The 19,650-nt window shown below is 43.3% G+C and overlaps 1 protein-coding gene across 1 annotated transcript in view; it reads right to left on the bottom strand.

Moving 5' to 3' along the window:
• The window catches only part of CRACDL (CRACD like), a 54,301-nt gene that overhangs the window by 11,662 nt on the left and 22,989 nt on the right, over positions 1-19,650 (bottom strand). Inside the window, exons 2-8 of the mRNA XM_088522213.1 lie at positions 13,453-13,529; positions 12,324-12,492; positions 9,300-9,435; positions 8,774-8,935; positions 8,066-8,134; positions 4,570-4,797; positions 912-2,547 (exon numbers count right to left, since the gene is read on the bottom strand). Of these exons, the coding sequence (XP_088378339.1) occupies positions 912-2,547; positions 4,570-4,797; positions 8,066-8,134; positions 8,774-8,935; positions 9,300-9,435; positions 12,324-12,492; positions 13,453-13,529 (2,477 nt within the window). The remainder of the gene's footprint in view (positions 1-911; positions 2,548-4,569; positions 4,798-8,065; positions 8,135-8,773; positions 8,936-9,299; positions 9,436-12,323; positions 12,493-13,452; positions 13,530-19,650) is intronic.

The following is a 19,650-nucleotide window of genomic DNA, read 5'->3' as shown; positions in this document are numbered from 1 at the left end:
ATCTTATCCCATAAATATGGGGACAGCCCAAGAGCCCATTGAGCTCTCCTTGCATGGCAGCAGGCTGCACGCCAGGATCTCCCCTTGAGCAGGGATGCCTCTAAAAGACACTCAAGGATCTCGAGGTTAAGAGATCCTTCTCACTACAGATTCGTGGTAAGTGACTATAGCGCGCCTTTCTCTTTTTGAATTTGTAAACTTTACTTTGTAACTTTGTCCCTTAGACATAAACCATTGACCGGGTCTGGGACTAGGACTGGATCCAGCTGCACCCAGACTCCTCTCAGAAGGAGTTTGGAAAGCAACGAGGTCCAATCTGAACCTCGTAACACAACGGGAGGGTATCCTTGACAATTCTGTGTGTGTCTTGAACCTCCATGCAGTAACTAATAAGTGACCTTCCCATAGAATCTCGTGAAATCATTGTCATTACCAATAAAACCTATTCCTATCTCTTTCCCACGAGTGAAGTGCATTGTGTCACTCACCCCCACCACCACTCATTCCGTGACATGGTGTAGAAGGTCTAGAGGCCTGAGTCACCCACCCACACAGAGCACTATGCTTACTGAGTGCTGCTGGTTTTGATGGGAGCTTGGTGGTTTTGTTTTACAATATTGGCTAATGCACTCTTGATAATTTAAGTGTCACTTTGAATATCATTTGAACAATGCCCTGAAACATAAAAATCCTGATTAAAATATCTTATTCCATCTGCTGCTTCTTTCCTGCTGTTGTTTTGATAGGTCTTTTCAGCAAGGGAGAGTCAGGCAGTAACATCACGGGAGGCAGGGCTGCCAACTCACACTCCTCACCTCTGTGTTGGACACCACAGGCTGCCTCACACTTGCTCACAAGCAGGGCCATTCCTCAAGAGTTAAGAGAGCTTTATAAAGCATCAGGAGTCTTACCAGGCACTTTACCAGGACTTGACTTTTTCTCCAAGTCTCTTTCTTCATTTCTGGGTTCAGCAGACTCAGTGACTTTGTCCTGTTTCTCCCTGCTTGCATTGGTATTTGGAACAGTTATGTTTTGTAAGACAGGCTTCTTCGGCAACGGAGGTTTGCCACTAATCTGATCAGAGGACTTGGCTTTGGATTTGATGTTATCATTTAAAGAACCACCAATATTTGTATCATTCGTCCTTCTGATCTGCGCCTTTTCACCTTTTGGAAATGAAGTCAATCCTTCATTTTCCAAATTAAACTCTTCACTGTACCTCTTAACCCCTTTTGATTCGTGTGAAGAATTGTCTCCAAATTTCAAGGAGAGTGAGGTGGATCTAAGTTTTACTTGAAAAGGACTTTTATCTTCACAGTCAGGCTGACTCTGCGATACCACAGAAGAATCACTTGAGACTGGACCCGCATCAACAGCCTGAGAGACACAGCCAGCCCACGTCTCTGCAGATTGGCCTGTGTTCTCACTGCTGCCCTCTGGCAGCAAAGTCCGGTTTTTGTCGCTGTCTTTCCTCTCCCCCGGATCTGATGGCACCTGCAAATCTTTCCACATCTCATTTCTCAAGGATGTTTTTGCTTTGGACAGGAAGAATCTGGTATTCAATGGATTCTCACCTGTTGAGCTTTCTGGGAAGTGTAGGCTTCTGGTCCTTGGCCTTTCTCGTGCAGAGGACACAGAAAATTTTCTCAAGGCATCGAGTTCATTGACTGCTTTTTCCGCTTTCTTCCCCAAAATTTCCTCTTTGTGGGCCAATAACTGACAGTTCTTATCAGAAGGAACTACCTCTTGTGTATTCTTTGTTTTCTCTAGATCCCAGGAAGCAGATGATCTCATCTCTGTTGAAGAAATAGGATGTGGAATATGGGAAGGGAAAGCAAATGAGTCCATATTCTGGGAAGAACCTATGGGAAACTGCTGGGTAGATTCTGATAACACAGCAACCTCTTTCTTTGCTTCATTACAGGGTGTTTCCACATTATTACAGCGCATTTCCACATGTGTCTGATCTTCCTGTTTGCCTTCTTCTGAACTGTCCAAACAGAGAAGACTATATTTATTAAGGGAAATATCTTCTTCGGATGCTGTTTTGCATACTGAAGATACAGTAGGAAGCTCCTTATGTTCTTGATCTAGAGTATCAACTGACTCATCACACTTATCTCCAGACAACAGAGACAGTGCTTCCGAGGAATCTTTTCGCTTCTGTATTTCTGTGTCTAGACTGGAGCAGGGAGAAGTTGTGTGGTCTTCACCTTCCAGCAGCAATGAGGAATCAGGCTTTGTGCACACAGTTTCCTGCATTGGTTGGCAGCGCTCTGGTTTATTCTCTGGTAGCAGGGCTTCCTGCACAGCAGCAGACTCAGGAGCAGGATGAGTCACTGCTGGTCTCAAACCAGGGAAAAGGTCCTCGGGTGCCCTGGGCTTCTGCCAGGAAGCCACATCCTGTGCTGCAGCTGCACCGCACGGCAGCTCTTGCTCACTGGTTTTCAGCGGAGTATCTGGCAAGTCTATCTGCATCTCTTTGCCATCATCCTCCTCTTCCTCTGGTGTACAGCTTAAATCAGACAGAGATTCAGACTGGGTCCTCTGAAACAAAGAAATTCAGAAAACACCATTACCACGTGCAGATTCACTTTTTCTTTCCCATCTGTTGTTGTATTTACAGCTGATATCTTAGAAAGGCAGTACTTGCCTTCCATGATGAGCATGCTGTTTTCATAACCTACACACAGGATGCTTATTTGGCTAAGGAAATCATGGTATAATGCATTTAACGAATATAAAAGCAATCAACGACACTTCCTTCTGCACAACTGGTGCTTTCATGCCTCTATAGATAGGGAGTTCATCAAAACAATGGCCACTGGACTGTCCTTGGCACTTGATGCCCTAGAACATACTGGATATGTTGTGTTGCTTTTGGGCAAAAAGCAGCACTTGAAAGAGAAAAATCTGTCCCTTTGTATTTTGCCATTCCATTACAGGATTAAAAATAAAACTACCCATTCTTTCCCATATATGACCTTGAAGAGGCAAGTGTACACAGAAAAAAAGAGCAAAAAAAAAAAAATCTACTGAATAAGTCCTTGAGGTTATGACACACTATGCCAGCTGAGTATCTATCCCCATACAGCAATTGTCTAGTCACTTTGACATAGCATTAAAGTAATGTCTCCTTTGTGTGAAGCCTTTTTTTTTTTTTTTCTTTTTAAAAGTTAGGCTATCTGATCAAAGTTTAAAATACATGTACAGTCATCTGTGAAATCTTTGTGACTGAGCTTCAGGTAAGCCTCTATAAATATGTACTTAGGATTGCTAAATATACAGGATTATTCCAAGGCATGTTATGAAGCTGTTGAATATGCATTTTCATATGGTGCCTGTATTACTGGCTTACTGAATCACTGTAGTTTGTTGGGTAAATATGTGTTTTGGGTGCAGGCCCTAGTTCTAAGAACACAAGACCTGCAGTCTGAAAACACTTTTAGGACTCACATAATTTCCAGATTTGCAAATACAATTGCAAAGACAACCCTAGAATGTCACCTTTGTTCACAGTCCATATCCACTGAGGATCCGGGAATACAAAAGCAGATGATGTTAGTTAGCAAGCCAGGAGCAAAATGCACAGGTGAAAGTGGGCAGGGAAACATTTCAAAATTGTAATTTTTAGCAATAGGTATAAACATTCTCTATGGGAAACCAGGAGGGCTCAATCATCTGGCAGTTTAAAATAGACAAAGGAATGATGTTCTTAACGGTAAGCAAGCCAATTTAATGGCTTTAGTGTGTTTAAAACATTGAAGGAAATCCCAGATAATAAAGTGCAAATATTGTAGTAAGAATTGTAAACTTTAGGTGGAAAACGGGAGAAAAAGAAGAATTATTAAATAATCTTTGTCATAAGATGCAAAAAAAAAGCAAATAAGAAGTGTTTTGAAGGACTGTTTAGAACCCAACAGTTTCAGCTATACTCATTTTTCCTCCATGAAGACATATTTTTAAGTGTCTGTAGAGAACGTAGAAGGACAAGCTTGGAAAGAAGGCTGAATGCAGAAGTCCTAAAGACCACTCTTTGGTCCCAAGTGCAGGTCATAACTTAGTTCTGCAATTTTTGAAACTATAATCCCAATGATGTTTGATAAGTTAAAAAAAAAACAGGCAGACAAACAAAACCATAAAGAAATACAAAGTCTCTCAAAGTGTCAAGATTTTACAAGATCTTTCAGGACAGAAAAAGTCCACAAGTTGATCATTTTTGAGAAGGTAAAATTTAAAAAGAAAGAATAGAAGCAGTCAGCCTCAACTTCATTGCAGCCAAAATACTAAATTGTACTGCACAGTAATGTTATGAAGAACCATTCACGTAAACTGCTGTATCAAGAGAAGTAACAAGTAATCACATAATATTTATTCTGTGCTTACGGACTACTCCAGATACATATTAAATAAAGCTATTAAAACCCAACCAAATAACCATGCACCCATCTGACTTTTCTTAACCCGTCTGAATTTGCATATGAAATCCAGGAAGAAATTCCAGATTTTGTTTAAATAATGACACTGTTCTTGCTTTTTGTTGTTGTTGTTGTTGTTTTTAATAATTACCTGAGAAAATCTTCTCATTTTACCGGATCTCTGATTCCGGGGTTTTATTAAAAGTTTATGTTTAGCAGCAGAATTATCCAAGCAAGAGGAGAGCTCAGGTGGAGCATCAAAATTGGCTGTGGGCGAGATGCTGCTGTCAGATATCCGGGGAGCTCCAGTTTTAGCACTTCCCTGCCTAGGGAACCGCTGGTCGGCTGTAGATTGAGGTCTAGATGGACTCAGCGTGACCTAAAACAAAAATAGAGATTCCCCAAATGGAGAATCAGACAAAAAAAACACAAGCCATGAGAACAACAGACCGGGAAGGAGGTGTGTTTATTTTGTGGTTTTTAGTTCGGTTTATTTTGTGGCATTTTGTAATTGCCTTGGTTTCTTTCTGACTTCTTTTTAAAATACACTGCATTTCCTAGTGTTGCACATGGAATATTAGCAATGTGTTAGCAATTTTTGCATTTTTAGCAGCAAGAATGCCACGCTATGTATCCCAGTAGGAGAGAACAAGTCACATTTAACTAAAAGATCTAAAGCATAGAAATACACAATCAGCATGTTTTTAGCAAATGCAGTTATGAAGAGTACCAGTCCTAATGGGTAAATTTCCTTTCTGGGTCTCTCCTACAGGATTTGTCCGGACTCCTACCCAGAGTTGCACTGGTCCAGAGCACCTCTAACTTTCTACATTTTATCAGTTTCCTTCCAACTCTACAATATCCTCTTAACGAGAAAAAGAATAAAACATCAATGGCATTAACAGTTCAGTTACCTTCCTCTTTTTCATAATTTATTTGTATTTGCAAAATTATTAGGGAGTTTACCCTGAAGCATATTTTATGTATAGACTATTTTAGGGAAGGAAATGGTGGGCAATTCCTACTAGTGGCCTGGAACTTCCAACCTGACCCGTAACCCATCCAGAAATAACTTCTGGATGCCCCCAAAGGAAGCTGTACTTTCGTGATGCTGAAATTCACCTTTCCTGAGTGCCTCAGCAAAACCACCCAAGCCTGGGGCCGATGCAAAAAGATTGAACCTTACGAAAATGACTCTTTAAAAATAAGTTTTCTTTTCTCTTTGATTCAGTTTTTGCAAGTAGGTAAAATGGTACTATTTTGAGACATCTGTCACAATATTAAAACGACCTCTGCCAGCTCTTGATAGCAATCCTCTGAAGGCTTGAAATTCCAGTGCCTTTCATTATGGAAATTTTCCTTCTTTGTCATGCCCCATACAGCTGGACAGAAGACTTCTGGAAGTCATATTTTATTGAAGGGAATGGCTGGGGGAAAGCAAGAGCTGTACAGTGTTTATTTTATTTAGGCAGGAAAAAGCATCAGCGTTTTCTGCGTGCAGAGTTCTGCACATGCACTGCAGACAGAAGATAATCTGGAATATAGTCAGGGCCTGCTACCGCTTCCTCTACATCCGGCGGAGAACTCCCACCGATTTTAATGGAGGCTGGATCCACAACTTCCAATAGCTTTCTATGAAGAAAAAGATACAACAGCACCAAAAAGCACCTTGCTCAGCCATGCTGAATAATGGATGCTCTGGCTAATTTGCGGTAGGGTTTCTCTGCACTATCTGCAATGTCGTACTCAAACATGACTAATGTACAACAACGATACATGGCTGCATTATACATTAGTGCCTAGCAATGAATACACTGACATTTCAGCTGCCTGATAAAGATACAGCCCATGTTCTCTTTCAAGGCCTATTATTATTTACTTGTCTTTTTTTTTTCTTTTTTTCCCTTTCCTGGCTTCCGTTTTGCCTTAAGAATTTGCCCTTCTCATTATCAATGCTCAGTGTTGGTCATTACACTAGAAAAGCAGGAATCTGGTTGGCTACTCCAGTTAAATTTCAGCGGGCTGAGCAAATGCCAGGTCTGTGCTGGCTGCAGAGACAGCCTGGCTTATAAAATCTGTCTCTGGCTAAGGCTGGTGGGAGAGGGATGGCCAGCAGGGCCCCTACCCTGCCCTCCGCTTCAGCTGCTTGCACTGGGTATCACCACGTGTGGGGCCAAGAGGAAGCCCAGTTCCCAGAGCGCGCATGTGGATGGTCATGAACCCTCCCTTCTCCCTTCCAACTAAAAAAGCTTCCAAGGCACTGGAAGGTCTTGTTGCCACGAAAAACCTCAGAGCTGTGATGTGTGCAGCGCCCTTCAGGCACCTACTGGCTGGCCATCGTGTCTCCTCCTAACTCGGGAAGGAGGTCTGCTCCCTCCAAAATGCCACTGGGCTCCGCATTTGGGGAGGACTGTGCTCGTGTGGTGCTGCTGTCTGGCTTACTCTCAGATGGGACTGGGCTGTCCGGAGCTCCGAACTAATTCATGGGGGATGTGGAAAAGCTGCGCAACCAAAGTCGCCACCGCGGCTCCGCAGCCACAGGGAGATGCTAATGGAGCTATGGGGAGCCATTAATGCTCCTTTAGTGAATACACATCTGGACTGGAAAAATATTTTTACTGTAAGCCTACACTGATTTTCAAGAAATACTTTCTTCATATGTTCCATTTTTTCTTTAAGATATATAAAGACTTCACTGTATAAAGCAGCTTTTCAAATACCTTCAAATAAGTCTAACAAGTGGGGCCAGAAATCTTTGCTGAGCCCTGCTGCAGCTGGCATTAAAATGCATTTTACATAATTACCAAGAAATGGTCAACTTGGGACCAGCTTCTTTATTTCCCTTCTGCATTTTTCCTCTATTCCTTCTCCTATTTCTAGAAAATGTTTCTCATTATACCTTGTGTTGTTTCCACCATGACTCCAGCTGCAGACAACTGAAAGGGACTCTCCAGAGCCTTTCAAAACCACTCTTTAATCAGCCACCACGTGTAACTGCTGACTAAAGAAAAACATCTATTTGGTTGTTGTTTAGTCCTGAAAACATCATTGCAGCAGAATTCACAGCTCACACTGACCCATGTGGTCAAAATCTGACTAACGCCTGAATCCCAGTATCCTGAGCAGCAATATCAAATCTCTGTCATCAGGAAAAGTGTCTCCGTACCAATGCAAGGCAATACTGTACTTAATTTAAGAGTCTGGGAGGATACCGAAAGATCTACATTTTGTTCATGTCTTCTTAGCAAACTTCCTCCCTCAACCCGTGTGCATAACTTAACTACCCTCTACTGCAGTTTCTCATTTTAAACAAGGGATACCACTTCTCTTTGCGTCTAAATCTGGTTGGTTTTGAGGATTAAATCACACTTGTCAAGTTTTCTGAAGGACATGAGATATGTTAGAAGTTTCAGTTACTATTAGCAGGAGATTATTTGGTGCTGGAGAACTATGTTGCTAAACAATCACATCTTTTTAATGTTAGAAAGATAGCCATTGAAACAGCAAAGCAGATAGGCATGCAATTACATACACAGAAGGTTATTTTTTGCAGCTGACAGACAATGAAGTAATATTTATACCTTACATTCCTTTAAAAGATTAATATACATAATTGCTTGGCCCTTAATACATTTGGCAGAAGTTACCTGTTCTTCTTCTTCACTGCCTGTTCCAGCTAAACTCAAAGAGCTAAGGTGCTTGTGAGAGTCAGAGAACTGTGGGGTGGAATGAGGAAGAGATTCAGTAAAGATGACAAATGAGTCGGATGTACCAGCAGAAACCATCTACACAAAGTGCATACAATACCAACAAATGTAAGTTGCTTTTCTCTATAGTCTTAAGGACCAGCAAGGACATTGCAAATAAAGTATAAAGACATGCAGATAAAGTACAAAATAATCTGTAACAAAACTATAATTTAAAAGAAAAAAGTTCAGGTTCTTCAATATTTCTTTTTACCATAGCAGTAGAGAAAAATACTAAGGAAGAGACTCTAATCAGCATGCCTGAGGGAGACAACAGATTTTTTGGCCTTTTTTATGCTGAGCTGTGATCTGTAGTCCCCGAACACCCACATCACCCCCAAACCTATGCACAAAAACAAACCCTCTCTTTCCTATTTCTGCATATTCTGGCATGGCATGATCTTCATATTTCAACAGGAAGAGAGATTTTTAGTAGCTGTTTGCACAGAGACCAGAGACACCACTTTCCCACTTTGAGTAAGATATATATGAATGGCTCAGAAATGAAGCAGTAATATGTCTAGCAAGCAAAATATCTTTTTCTGCCTTCCATCCATGGCTGAGATAAGCCATTAAACACTGACTTTTGTCAATACTCGAACTACTCACTCTCGTCGTGCCTGAATTTAGGATTTCATGGAGCAAAGACGTTTCTGGAGGACTCCTGGGCAATCCATCATCTTCAGAGCTGGCGCCAGCATCCTCCGAGCGCTTTGCATAAAGTCCAGATGGGGGTGGAGGCCCCAGTTTCATGTTGTGCTGTAGTTTCAGCTACCACATGGTAGAAAATACATTAGCATGTGAAAGTGATGGAGGTGTCCCCACTGCGTTTTTTTGGTTCATGATAATAAGTTACCTTTATTTTAACTTTACAATTGAATGATGCTAAGCACAGGCAATCTCTCTTTAGGGGTTTTCTTAGGTAGACAATCAACCCATCTATTAATACTTATTGTTTAAGCAGAACCAAGATATAATATGGCTTTTTAGTTAACAAACTCAACATCGAATGTAGTCTGCAAATGATAATCACTTAGTAATCAAATGTTCAACTACAAAGGCTATGAGAAAAAAAAAAAAGCCTGGAAAGATATCCCATCTCTTGCATTGAAAAGATGTATGTGGTGTCCATTACCTGTAAAGCTCTAATTCGATCAGAAACGTTCTCCTGAGAAAACACTCTTACTGGCCTGGCAGGTTCTTGCCCAGTCTCTGGGATGAAAATGCTGTCATGGGACAAAGCTCTGCTCCCCATAATGCCTTTGTGGGTCCTAGAATAACACAACCAACAGTGAAAGTAAATAAGCACATTTAGTCAGTCCTCTTGCCATCTTAACTCAGATGGGCTTTTGAAAATGGAGCACAAGATGAATGTGCATCGCCCCACACATCACACCTGCGATTCCAAACCCCTCGCTGAACACAATACAGGCATGCTGACCAGGCTACGTAGTGCCATGAAAACTAGGCCAACAGCTGCAACGTTGCACCTGTGGGGTGAGCAAACCAAGTCGCAGTTGGAGACGGTTTGGCGCCAGCAGCTGGGCTGTGCTCTACGGAAAGCTGCTGCCCCTGGGCTAGAAGGCAGCGCTGGCGCCGTGTGGCACCGCCACGGGCGAGCACCGGCGCGGAGCGGAGCGACTTCCCGTGAGCCGCCCTGTAGCTGAGATGGGCCAGCTTCTTGCTGCTGTAGGGACGTGCCTTGGAAATGACTGAACGTTCCCCATGAACGTTAATCCTCCTCTTGTCTAAGTGTGGCACAGGGTTTGATACACACCCGCCATACTGGTCACTAACAAAAACAACCCAGGGCCATAAAGTTATCTGATAGAATCATTCACATAACACTTCCCAGTTCCTCCTGTATCCAGACCATGGGGCTTTTCCCTAGTGAGTTTGCAGGACATTTTTTGTGGTCTAGAGAAAGGAACTGGAGAGGCAGCTCCTTTTGCAGTCTCTGTCCTACTTCTGACACATGCACCATGTAACTCCTCCTGAAAAGGTCATACATGGGGGGTTAACATCTGGTTTCTCCAGGGGAGATCCCGGTGCGCTCACTGAGATGCTAGGAGATCTGTGGTGCTCATTTTCCTCCACTTAGCTCATAGCCTGACTGAGCAGGGGCCAGAAATGTAGGCACATGGCATTTCTTCCAGAATGCCCCTCTTTTAAATTTTTTTACACAAGACAGCTATGAAATTGCAAATCCAAATACCAAATTGTTTGGACTCAAGCAAATATCAAGTTAATTGAAGACATTACTTAGACAAAAAAAAAAAAAAGAGAGAGAGAGAGAGAGCAAAACTATTTTTGGATCTGAGGTACTGCTGTCATAAGGACATTCAGAAACATAAACAAACGTGGAAGAAAGTGACATTTTCCTTGCAATGGCCACTATAAATATGCTTAATAAAAGAACAGGAGGAAAAAGTTCATCTGTATTCCTGCTGCAGAAGGAAGGAAAGCCTAGTGCTTTGGTTTAATACATTAGAGACATTAGAAGAACAATTTATCTAAGTGAAAATGTGATCTCTGTAATGCATCCAAGGTCACAGGGATCTATAGCAATTTGCTAAGTGCCAATCAGGGCTGCCGTGGCTGCTCAATGCACCATGTTACCCAGCCAGAACCAGCAGGCAGATAAGCAGTGCTGCACGTGCCCATGTAGCGCAGCACACGCCACCGCTGCCGCTCTCTTCCTAGAGGACACGCATCCCCCAGAGCGTCCCGGGGGTTCCCTGGAGGCCTCCTCGGATTACAGGTGCTCTAAGTCATTTTCCTTTCTTTCAAAGTATTTCCTGGTCTTTGTCTGCTTAAACAATTATTAAGAAACAATAACGTAATAACGCTGCCAATAAGGCTCAGGAACATGGCCAGGAGAGGCAGGGACTGCACGCAGCTGGACACGACCTTTTTGCACGGCCTGTGCAGGAGAGCTGATCTCCCCATGCAGTTCCCAAGAAGGTGCTGCTGAAGAAAAATGCTACAGCCTGCCCCGAGACCTGGTGCTACCAGCCTGCAAACTCCAGGGTAGCAGCAATGATCAGGCTGGACTAATATTACTATTGCCATTACTGCTAAACACACACACCCCCATTTGTTGACAGATTTCTTTCAGTTGTCTGGCGCTGCCTAGTGGCCATATTGCAAGACGTCTTTTTTAATGGACTGGATGGCTCCTTTTCCAGTCCCTACCCAAAACAGCATCTCTTCAGTAGTTGCCAGTGCCTGAGAAAACCGATGCCAGCACTTGAGAGAGCCAGCATCCATTAATGCCATGACTCTCTTTTTAGGCAGCTGAGGGGCTCTTCTATCCATCTGTCCATCCAATAAAACATTTGAGCTTTTTATCACATTTCTCACACGAAAATTTCACATGAAAAGTTATAGATAAGATTTTTGGAGGTGCCCGAGATTTTTCAGAGGCGTTCAGGTACCCAGGCTGCTATTCTCACTTAACTTCAGATATTGCAACATAGGTATCTATAGCAGACATCATCACCCCAGGCCCCTCTTTACAGTCAGTGGTGAGAAATAGGCACTTCCAGGGCATAGTTCATCTGACCTACCTTGGATATCTGCACAGGAATGACATGAGTTATATCTTAGCAATGCGGATTTCCCTCTGCTGACTATAAAAGACAGCTGTGGTGACTAACACAGATGGAGAATCTACCCTTTGGTCAGATACAGCAAATAAAGATCACACAAGCTGTGGTTCCTGCTGGTTTCTGTGGGGTTCTCTCCGTTATCTCCTCCTTGCTTTTGAAAACGTACATAAAACACTAGACCTCTAAATTTCTTTAACCGTCCTTAGGAGATGCACTTCAGAGGCACAACAGTGTTCTGGTAAGACATAAACTGAGTATCGAATCCATACTTGAAGCGGGGAATTACGTTCTCTTGAAATGATAACTCAAAGCTTATCTATATTTAAATGAAAGCTTTTTAAATTATTATTTCTTGCTGTAAGCCATCCGCCACACTTGTAATTTGTCTCTCATCAGCCACTTTAATTTGTACTTTCCTTAAGTAGACAACTGTTCAAGAATGTGTCAATATGATTAAAAAGAGGAAGAAACTTGGGGGGGGGTCTCCTTAATCCATAAACACCCTAATGGTTCCTCATTGGTTTAGCAGACGCAGTTCAAAGACTTACTCAAGTTCCTCCTCAGAATCGTAACTAACATGCGTCCCTTGTGACGCTGCGACATCGCTCGTGGACTGGAAGAGCTTCAGGCTGCTGTTTTCGGTAGGCGACAACGTCTCTTTCCTTTTCTTTTTAACAAAAAACTTTTTGAAAGATTTGAACTTGGATTTTTTCTTTCCTAAGTAACAAAACACAAAGATGACACTACTGGTAGCATTTGTGAGCTTTAGGAACAATAACAAATCTCATATAAATTCATAAGTGGATTTTTTTCTGGATGAGGCAACACACTCCACTGTTGTATTAAATCTTTCAGGTCTGTACAGTTACCATGAAATTACTGTTATCTCAGAGAATGGATTGCAATGCTTATGACACATAAGAAGTAATGTACAATGTAGGATATTTTCTAATAGAGTTTCTACATGCCTCTTGAGATAATTAGGTCACAAAAAAAAAATTGTTATTGACTGCCTGGGATATAGGGAAGAAATTACAACTTGGAATCACTGCCTTTGTTCAGCAAGCTAAATAGCAAAGATAAGGACAATGTTGTTACCAAAACCAATTTAAATGTAGAAATGGCTTACTTAGGTGGAACGTACAGTGTCAGGAGGCTAATGCTTTTATAATATCAGCTTTATTGTATGTTCCAGGATATTTTGAATGGTAATTATGAGACTCAATGGATCACAAAGTATTAAAATAGGAAAGAGGCAATAGTCTTGAAAGGCAATACTAGTCTCTTCACTGAGAAAGGACTCGAATTAGGAACAGTTCCATAACCCAAGAAGAAAAATATTTAAAATGAAACCAGTATTTTGGACAAAACATCCCTATAACCTGTGCATGGCCCAAATAAGTGCCCATGAGAGCAATGCAAGACATCCCTGCCAGCGCTTCAGACATTGCTGGATCATATTGTTCTGTTTAAAAAGTTAACTTTGCCACAAGATGCTACAAAAATCTTATATTAAGCTGCTGACAAGGTGAAAGATGGAACAGCCCTGGCAACAGAAAAATAAAAGGGGAAGACATATTTTCTAAAAAAAGCAAGAGTCATTTCTGTGATTAAGCTAAGATATTGAAGCTCAGAAAGTCGTAACACTTCATTCACTGGGGAAACCAGCAATTTTACCTGAATTGTCCTCTCCAAATCCTTCACTCTCTCGCACCTTAGGGTCCATTATCCTGGCGGAACTTGTGTGACAGTCACTATGGGAAGTGGAAAAAGCATGTTTCATATCACAGAAACAATATTACTTAACTATGTATACTTATATAGGCAAGATACTAAAATACACAAATAGATGAATATTATACATGTAAAAGAATTGTATATAAATATACACTGTAATATAAATATATATACACTGTATTTATATTTAAATAAGTATTTATTAAAAAGTAACAATTTCCCATAGGACAAAGTTTCTTAGGCTACAGTATATGGAGCCTAAAAGAAGGCTATGGACACTATGGAATAAACTCCATAGAATATTTCCACTTACTAAGAGAATGGTATGTTACAGTTAAGTTAACCAGGGCACTGCTAGTAATATCTCCTGACTCAAAAGTACATTTAATGGGATTATCCAACGCTTCTGAAAGAATGAACTTCAGGAAGTTTACTTCCCTTGCTCTCCTTTTCTGCTCTTATCCAAATCACACCGGTTGCTTTTGCCAGTAACACAGTGCAGATAACAACAGTATGTTTTTGATATATGCAAGCAACATTAGTAAAGAACAGAAGGTATTTTGAGTGCATTTAACTTGAAGTATTTGGATTCCAGTTTTTCTTCTTTTTCAACAAATTTGCGAAAAGGTAACAACTAATTTTATTTCTTTGTTCATACAGACAGCAGAAAAAAATACAGATAAAAATAAAATAACTTTTAAAGACAGAAGCAAGATATTACTTCACCCATTAAGGTGCCTAAAAACATTTCCAAAATTGTGCACATCTCAAGCTTGAGGATGAAATATCTGTAACCCAAAGCACATTTTCCGAGCCGACGTCTGTCTGTGCTCTCCTTCCTTCACCGGGGAGGCCGTAGGAGTTGGTTTGAAGCCATGGAGGGCGCTGCCGGGCTGGGTGCCCCGGTGCGCGCGGTCGCTGGCACGGCCGGGCTGCTCCGGGCCGGAGCGCGCCACGGCGCAGGCAGGAACCGCGTCACAACACACTGGGATTATGCAGGTATCCAAAACGTAACCGGCCACGGTGAGCGACAGACAAATACGCACCCCTAGTCACTTATCAAACACGCTCTGGGGGTCTCACTCTGTTATGTTGCAACAGCAATGACAGGCCTGCAAATCCAAACTTCCATAGGCTCCGGCTGTTACATGCACATGCTGTAGTACCTATGAGCAATACACATCCAGAAAGAGGATCCTACGGTCTCCCTATAAATTATGGATGCTGTAATTCAGATGCCCAGCAGTGGCAAACTGGAAAAGCTCCAATGCATTCAAGTCAGGGAAGAGTCTGGGGTTTTTGTTTGTTTTTTTAATCCAAATACTTATATGCTATACAATTCTGAAAGGCAGGACCAGAGAGCGAGAAACACCAGCACATGGAATGGAAGCATTTGTTTCAAATGCATAGGTAGCTGTAAACATATTGTCTTTAGCAAATTTAATGAAGATAATGTATTTTTAACAGTCTAGAAACATGCTGTTATCTAATCTGACCCCCTGAGCAGCCAAGTCCCCGAAAGTTAAAAAATAAAAGTTAGCTTCATCGTAATGTCAGGAAGGATTTCTGAAGATTAGGGAGACATTAGGGAATAAATAATCCGTGCTACCTGAGGGCATCAAGTGTGTTTCCACACCGTGCACCACGGAAAGACACCGAACCTGGATGAGATCTGTTCTCTCAGGCACAAGTGCCTATTGCTTCATTCTCCCGTGGACACCACATGACAACATTTCTCAGGTCTGCAGCATTTTTCTAGTTCTCTACAGTTGTTTCAGGAACTGCTGTGTCTTTCTAGAGCGCCCAAGCATGGGTGAAGGCAGCCCACCACACGGGTGCCCTGCTGGAGACGCCTCCTGCCGAGTCACAGCGCGAGGAACGACTCCAGCCAGCCGGGATTGGGCACTGAGCAGGGTGGGGGGCGCAAGGCTGGGCCCGCTCCCATCCACACCACCTGGCAGAGTAATCCCTGACGACTGCCACGTCCGGTTGGAGGTAAAACCTCATGCTGTCCTATTCGTGGAGAGCTGCTGAATTCAGTCTGCATGCAATGAGGGTCATAGGCACTCGGAGTGACCTCCTTGTAATGAGGGAAACCCCACATGTGCAGCCTGTGCACATGCAGTCTGTGACTCTAGTGAGGGCATCTGGAGAGCTCCACCAAGCCTCTGGGATGGGGGCGCTTTACATTTTCTTAAAGAAATGCTAGATGGTTGGGTCAGATATTTAGTATTTTTCAATGATCGCAAGGCTTCAGCAAAACTACTGTATCTACACTTGGCATGCAATCAGAGCGAACATTGGCTTGTTTCAATCTTCCAGCCCTCACAACCTGGGACAGATCTCAGATCTGCTGGAGTTTCAAGATGCCAGATTGCAGCCTGAATCCTGAGAGAGCCTGTGGATTTAATCCTCTCAGGCCTACATCTGTCGACAGGAGAGGACGCAGTGGGGCAGAAGGCAGGAGCTCGCAGGGCTGTTGCTATGTTATGAAAACACATGTTGTGCCCAGGACAACGAGCTGGGGCTGCCCGGTGACAATCGGGTGCCAAACACGCAGGGAGGAGTTTTATGGTGCTACGACCACAGAAAAATTTGTTTGCGCAGTCGTATGAGCGGGCATGCTCTGCTCCTCCTCACCTTGGGAACGGGAGCTCTCGGGCAAATCATGCTGCAGTTCGAAAGGAAGGGAATGACGAAACACCTGGCGAGCGGCAGCACTGGGGCCAGCGCGCGGAGCTCACGGCGGCAGTCGTGGAGCCAGCAGCACCGACGGCTCCTTTGTGACTGCGCTTTCTGAATGGGCAGATCCTCTTAGCACACCTGACTTGGAAGCAAATACCTGACCACTTAGTGCTAAGCTAAAATCAGCCACACGCTCCAGTGTTTTCCCAAGTGCAGGTTCCTGCTGCACCAGCTCCCAGGAGAGCAATGGGAAGCACTGGCCTCTGCTCAGCTCTCCGTGGTTCTTGGAGATCTCTGGCGCTTTTCTGCAAGGGCAGGACTGCGCAGCTCCATGTTCTACCGAGCCTAACTTTAGGTGATTACAGGAATTTCTACTTTAAATTGACAGTGATGTTTTTATTGACACAGAGAAAAGTTGTTTTTCCTTCCAAACTCTGAATACTGAAACAGCATCAGATAAGTGCTGTTTTCCCCCTGCCTTCAGCATCTGACATCAGAGAAATCTGTTTTCTTTCCCAGATAGATGAATGCAAAAAGACTGTTTTATCTGTGTGTCACCTTTTCCTTTTTGTATAAGCTATTTTGACAATTTATTGAGACAGATTTTCAAGCTTTCAAGCTTCTTCCTCAGTGCCTATAACAAACCCTCTGGCAATAATAGACTCATCATATGAAAGGTTCAATTAGTCAAAGATATTTAAGAGGAATTAAAAAAAAAAAAAAAGAGGCTGAAGTGTAATCTGGGTATGATTATGACTGATTGCTGCTCCCCTGACATAAACAGAGATTTGATTGTTTACTCTACAGCAAAACTTAGCTTCCTCATAGCTTTACTTCAAACCTACAACAGGCTGCCAGCATAACAAGCATGCAGCAAAATGCTTCTCAAATCACTGACTACAGAAAACGGAAAATCTAGCGGCTTAAAATCCTCCCCCACGTGCACCTGTGGTATTTGGCATGAGCTGGGGTTTGGGCCTGGAGGCCAAATGTCAACCTGAAGACTGGGCAGGATGCGAGTCCTGCGGGAGCAGCCTGCGCTGCCGCTTCTCCCGTTTGTGAGGGAGAGAGAGATTTACTGCCCTCCTGGCGGCTCCACACTCTTCCTCTTGTTCCTTTTTTCCCCCTTTTACATTTTATCTTCGGTTCTTTCCACAGCAGAGTGCTGGAGATAGCTGGTTTATCAATTTATTATGAGATTTTATAAGCACAGAATGTCTCCTGATAAATTGCTAAATACCACCCAAGATTGTAACACTGTTTTTCCTATATTGGACTTTTCCCAGCGGAGACTCATTTTCCCCTCTCCTTCCTTCGAGTGCCCTTCCTAAATGAGCTCAGATGCAAGAAATACATCTGGGAATGCGCGAGTGAAGAAGATGCAGAACAAGTAGGTGTTTCTTCCCTTGCCTACCTCTCCCAAATGCCAGCACATCCAGACATGGATATCCAAAAATCACAGCTGAACTGAACAATGTCAATTTACACTTTTTTATTCCTGAGTTGTATCGCAACATGCTCTTCCCAATAAACAAAGAAGAAAAAAAGGGGAGGGGGATTTTTAAAATCTGAAATTAAAATAACCATTCCAAGCAAGAGGAATCCTGTCCTCTACTCTCTCAAATATCATGGCATGAACATCTGTCTATCACACATCTCTGTAGATCTGGGAAGAGGTAGAAATCTCACTTTTCTTATTCAGCCTCCGCTACCCAAAACTAAACCTGTCAAAACATAACCGATTACCAAAACCTTTCCCAAAGTTGCCAATCATTTGCTTCTCTGCTCCAGTGCTCTCTGCCAGGCCTTGTTTCTGCGAGAGGGGCTCATATGGGACGAGCACTGAAAGGAACATGGACATGAGTGGGGTTCAGATCTCAGGCAAACAAACGCGCTTGTATAAACACATCCAAAATGCGCAGAGTGAAAGGGCACAAGGGCCCGATCACAACTTCGCCTCCATTTCCGAAGCCATACATCTTCCTGCTCCAAAGCTCTACTTATGCCAAAGAGGTAAAAATTGCATTTTTTTGTATTCAGCTTCCAACTTTGAGGTCAGGGGAACACGTGCACATGTGTGTGCACTCGCACAATCATCCCAGGAGCTCTACCAGCAGCCCAGAGGGTCTCGGTGGGACCGCAAGGCCACCCAGCCTTGCTCCTGTCCCGCTGCCCTTGTAGGATGTCTGCACGTCCTAGCTGTATTCCCATCCCTCTGAAATGGGTATTAGAAATATTTTATCAAAAGGAGTCTTGCCTTTGGGAAATTGCACTGTTTCCTCCAGCAGGCCTATATAAAGTATCAAAGATAAGCTTTATGCCAATAGAAGGATAAAAAAAGATATTCAGATACTTTTTACATAAAATTTTGCCTTCTCTTTTCAAAGCTGGGCAGTTGACCACAGCCTTCCATTTGCTACAATATTTTGGATCTAATAATACTAAAAACATTATTTTGGAAAGTCCCTGACTTAAGTGTTCTCTGCCAGGTTTTATAATTTAATGAGGAGGTGCCAGTGCCAAACTATTCCTTGTCCACAGGGATATATATCATACTTCATATTTGCACTAATGGCTTGCTGTCTAAACCACAACAGTTTGCCTTCCATCCTCATCAGTCTCACACTGACCCTGGTAACCTTCCCCACCTTTTTTTTTTCTCCAGAGAAGTTCTGTTTCCTTGCACCAGCGCTTCCTCTCCTCCTGTGCCGGAGGTGGAGGATCAGGAAACTCTGGCGCAGGGAGCAGCGTGTAAGCAGCGACACCCTCGTGTTGCTCAGCACTTTCCTACCGCTGCTGCTCAGCCCCGTCGCGCTGCGCATGGTCACATGTGCGGTGCTGCCCCTGCCGCCGCTGCTGGGCAGGAATGCCTCTGCAACTGCATTCCCTGTCTGGGAATCCAATACTCTCTCTTCTCTTTAGCAGTGTGGATTTTCCTCCCTCTGGCCCGCCCGGCTTGGCTCCAGTGAGTTTGTCACTATTTGTTTCCAAGTCACGTGCAGGTTCCCGAGCAGGATCCTCAGCAAAGCGCCCGCTGCCAGTGGCACATTCCTATCCCTATTGCAGACACCGCACGTTTCCAGGGATGCCGAAAAGCCCTGCTGTCTCTGCCTGTGTTTTCCAAGAATTGACAGACCTCCCTTCCTGCAACCTTTCTGCAGGCAAGCAAGAGGAAAGGGGAGAAACACGCCACGAAACTCAGCCTTCCTCCCAAGCAGCTTGTGAGGAGCAAGGGTTTGCTCTCCCACAAGCAAAGCACACAGAGGCAGGAGGCTGAAGGAAGTGCTGCCATCGCCCAGTCTCATCTCCCACGTTGTGCAGGCAACAGTCCATGCCCTGGAAAGGCAAGCAGGGCTTTTCCTCCTGGAAACATACACACACACGTAACACTGCTGCTCAGTAACAACCCTCTTGCCACACTTAGTTCAAGGGAAAAGCCCTTCTCTAAACAAG

Source organism: Tinamus guttatus, unplaced genomic scaffold (genome assembly GCF_059628265.1).
Source record: "Tinamus guttatus ecotype Peru unplaced genomic scaffold, ASM5962826v1 Tinamus_guttatus_pri_ptg000002l, whole genome shotgun sequence".
In the NCBI taxonomy this organism is placed as follows: domain Eukaryota; kingdom Metazoa; phylum Chordata; class Aves; order Tinamiformes; family Tinamidae; genus Tinamus; species Tinamus guttatus.
This window is presented reverse-complemented; position numbering and strand designations above follow the sequence as displayed.